Genomic DNA, 2,190 nt, shown 5'->3' with positions numbered 1-2,190 from the left:
ATTTTTGATTGTATAATATTTTCGAATCTTAATTTTTACTACTGCAATTGCAACAAGCTAAATATATTAATTTGTTCTATATATGTGTGGCATCTTATCATGCAAATAATAGTTTTGGAATCCTTTTGAAACTTCATGATCAGAATATATATATATATATATATATATATATATATATATATATATATATATATTATTATTATTATTATATATATATATATGAGTGGACAGTTATCCAAACATTATCTATAGAAGAATTTTGACTTTATGAAATTAAGTTAATTATATGTTGAATATATATGAGATGTTTAGAATCAATAAGATATAAGAGAAACCTTAGTTAACAATATCTTTGTTCTTTTTTCTTAGTTAGGCATATATGTCTTGTTGTTGTATTTCATCAAAAGTATAGGTAGGTTATACGAGGGGATCGAACCTTACCTCCAAAATACTACAAAGATATTGTGTGATCTAGGACTTTTATAAGAAGTCTTCACTTTATGATGTTAATATTTGGATTTTGACATAAAGTCAATTTGATGATTAAATGGTAATACTTGTCAATTAGCGGATTAATGGACATAAGTCTAGTTTCCTTTTGTTATTGAAAATGACTTGAAAGAAAAAGAAGAGCTTATTTATAAGAAAAATACAAGTTGTTTTTCATGGAATACACTCAATAATAAAATAGACAAATTCATTTTACATTACCAACATGACCAAATAGCCTTCTTCTGAAGTTGCACTAAATCAACAAGCTTGCTTAAGCAGAACTTCCTTGCCCTAATTAAGCTTCCCATAACTTGCCAGAATACTGGAAGTGTGTCAATTGATGCTGCAACAGAAAAATAAAAATAAATACTTGGCGATCGGATTAATAATAATAATAATAATAATAAATTAATACATACCTCCTGAGAAATTTCAGTATTGATTTGGTGATAGTTGAACATAAATGGGCTCCAATTGCTAGTATCCACCAAATTAAAGTTATCAACAGCATTCATAATATTGTTAGTATTGTTATAGGCTGGAATACCTGATTGTTGATCTTCAAATGTAGTACTCCAAGATCCTAATGATCTTGTTAAATCCTCATCAGGCGCCATGGATTGATCACCATTATTATTATTATTTAGGCTTTTCTTTATTTTTGTTCTTTCCCTTGCCCTTGCTCTTGCTTCTTTCCTTGATTCCTTTGCAACAACTGGATGAAATATTGCCCTACGAATCGACTTAACTTTTTTCTTCTGTTGCTTGTGAGTATTATTAGTTGCTGCTGATTCGTCGATTACTCCAGATATAACTTCACATGACTCGGAGGGAGATGATACAGCACCACCAATATTAGGATTTGTACTAGCGCTGCATTTTTCTTTGTTAATTTTCTGAACGAGATCGTTTACAGCTGATTTTGACTTTGTGAGTAGCCATTCTACAGTTTTGCTAGCCTTATCGAACCCAAGCAAGTCTTGCAAATTGAAGAATTTTCTAGCAATTTCAAGTGAAAGTCTCATTCTTCGGTCTCTTGGGCCATGTGCCGTGTTTATTTTGCTGTGTCTATCTTTGTTCGAAGATCCTACACCAGCACCAGTAGTAACTCTCTTGTTGTTTTTTCTACGAATAGTACTAGTAGTGGTACTAGTACTCTCATCCTTCTTCTTCTTGCAGCTTTTTATGATCAATTCATCTTCTTCCATCTTTTGATCACCTTCTTCTGCCGTAATATCCAAATTATTCTGATCGTAAGCTGCAGGTTGGATGAATTGAAAGTCATGGAAATACTGGATGAATTCCGGTTCATATTGCATAGAAGGAGATGGAATATTAATGTGAAAGAAAGATGAAGAGCTGGAAATATTGGGGCTCGAAGGGTACATCTTTAAAAAACTGCTTGATAACGACAACCTTCTATTCAACTTGAAAGAACCACAAACATCACCTTCTTCAGTTTGTCACTTTTAATTAGCTAGCTAGCTAGCTTCATCAACAAAACAAAAAAATAAACGTTATAAATTAATTTTAAAACTTTTTTTGAGAGAGACTCTTCATAATTCTCTTGAATATATAAATTTAAGATAGCACATAGAGAAAGTGGGGAAGGATTTGTGATTTTTTTTTTATTTTAATATAATGATGATAACATAGCTTTTTGGTTGAGAAGGACAGGTGAAATGTGTGGTTTTACAT

At 31.1% G+C, this 2,190-nt stretch overlaps 1 protein-coding gene across 2 annotated transcripts; it reads right to left on the bottom strand.

The window, feature by feature from the left end:
* Window positions 1–615: 615 nt before the first annotated feature.
* Window positions 616–1,882, bottom strand: LOC125832147 (transcription factor TCP12-like). 2 transcript variants are annotated; one of them, XM_049511297.1, is made up of 3 exons: window positions 1,040–1,880; window positions 912–969; window positions 616–835 (listed from the first exon to the last, which is right to left on the bottom strand). In XM_049511297.1, exons 1-3 carry the CDS (start codon window positions 1,878–1,880, stop codon window positions 826–828), a joined length of 909 nt encoding a protein of 302 aa, XP_049367254.1. In that variant the 3' UTR covers window positions 616–825. The 2 variants fall into 2 exon arrangements, with proteins under 2 accessions (XP_049367254.1, XP_049367253.1); XM_049511296.1 differs by having other exon boundaries at window positions 912–1,882.
* Window positions 1,883–2,190: the final 308 nt, after the last annotated feature.

Source organism: Solanum verrucosum, unplaced genomic scaffold (genome assembly GCF_900185275.1).
Source record: "Solanum verrucosum unplaced genomic scaffold, falcon-dt-bn FXZP01000009.1, whole genome shotgun sequence".
Taxonomy (NCBI): Eukaryota; Viridiplantae; Streptophyta; class Magnoliopsida; order Solanales; family Solanaceae; genus Solanum; species Solanum verrucosum.
Note: the sequence above shows the minus strand (reverse complement) of the source record. Positions and strands in the feature narration are given on the sequence as shown.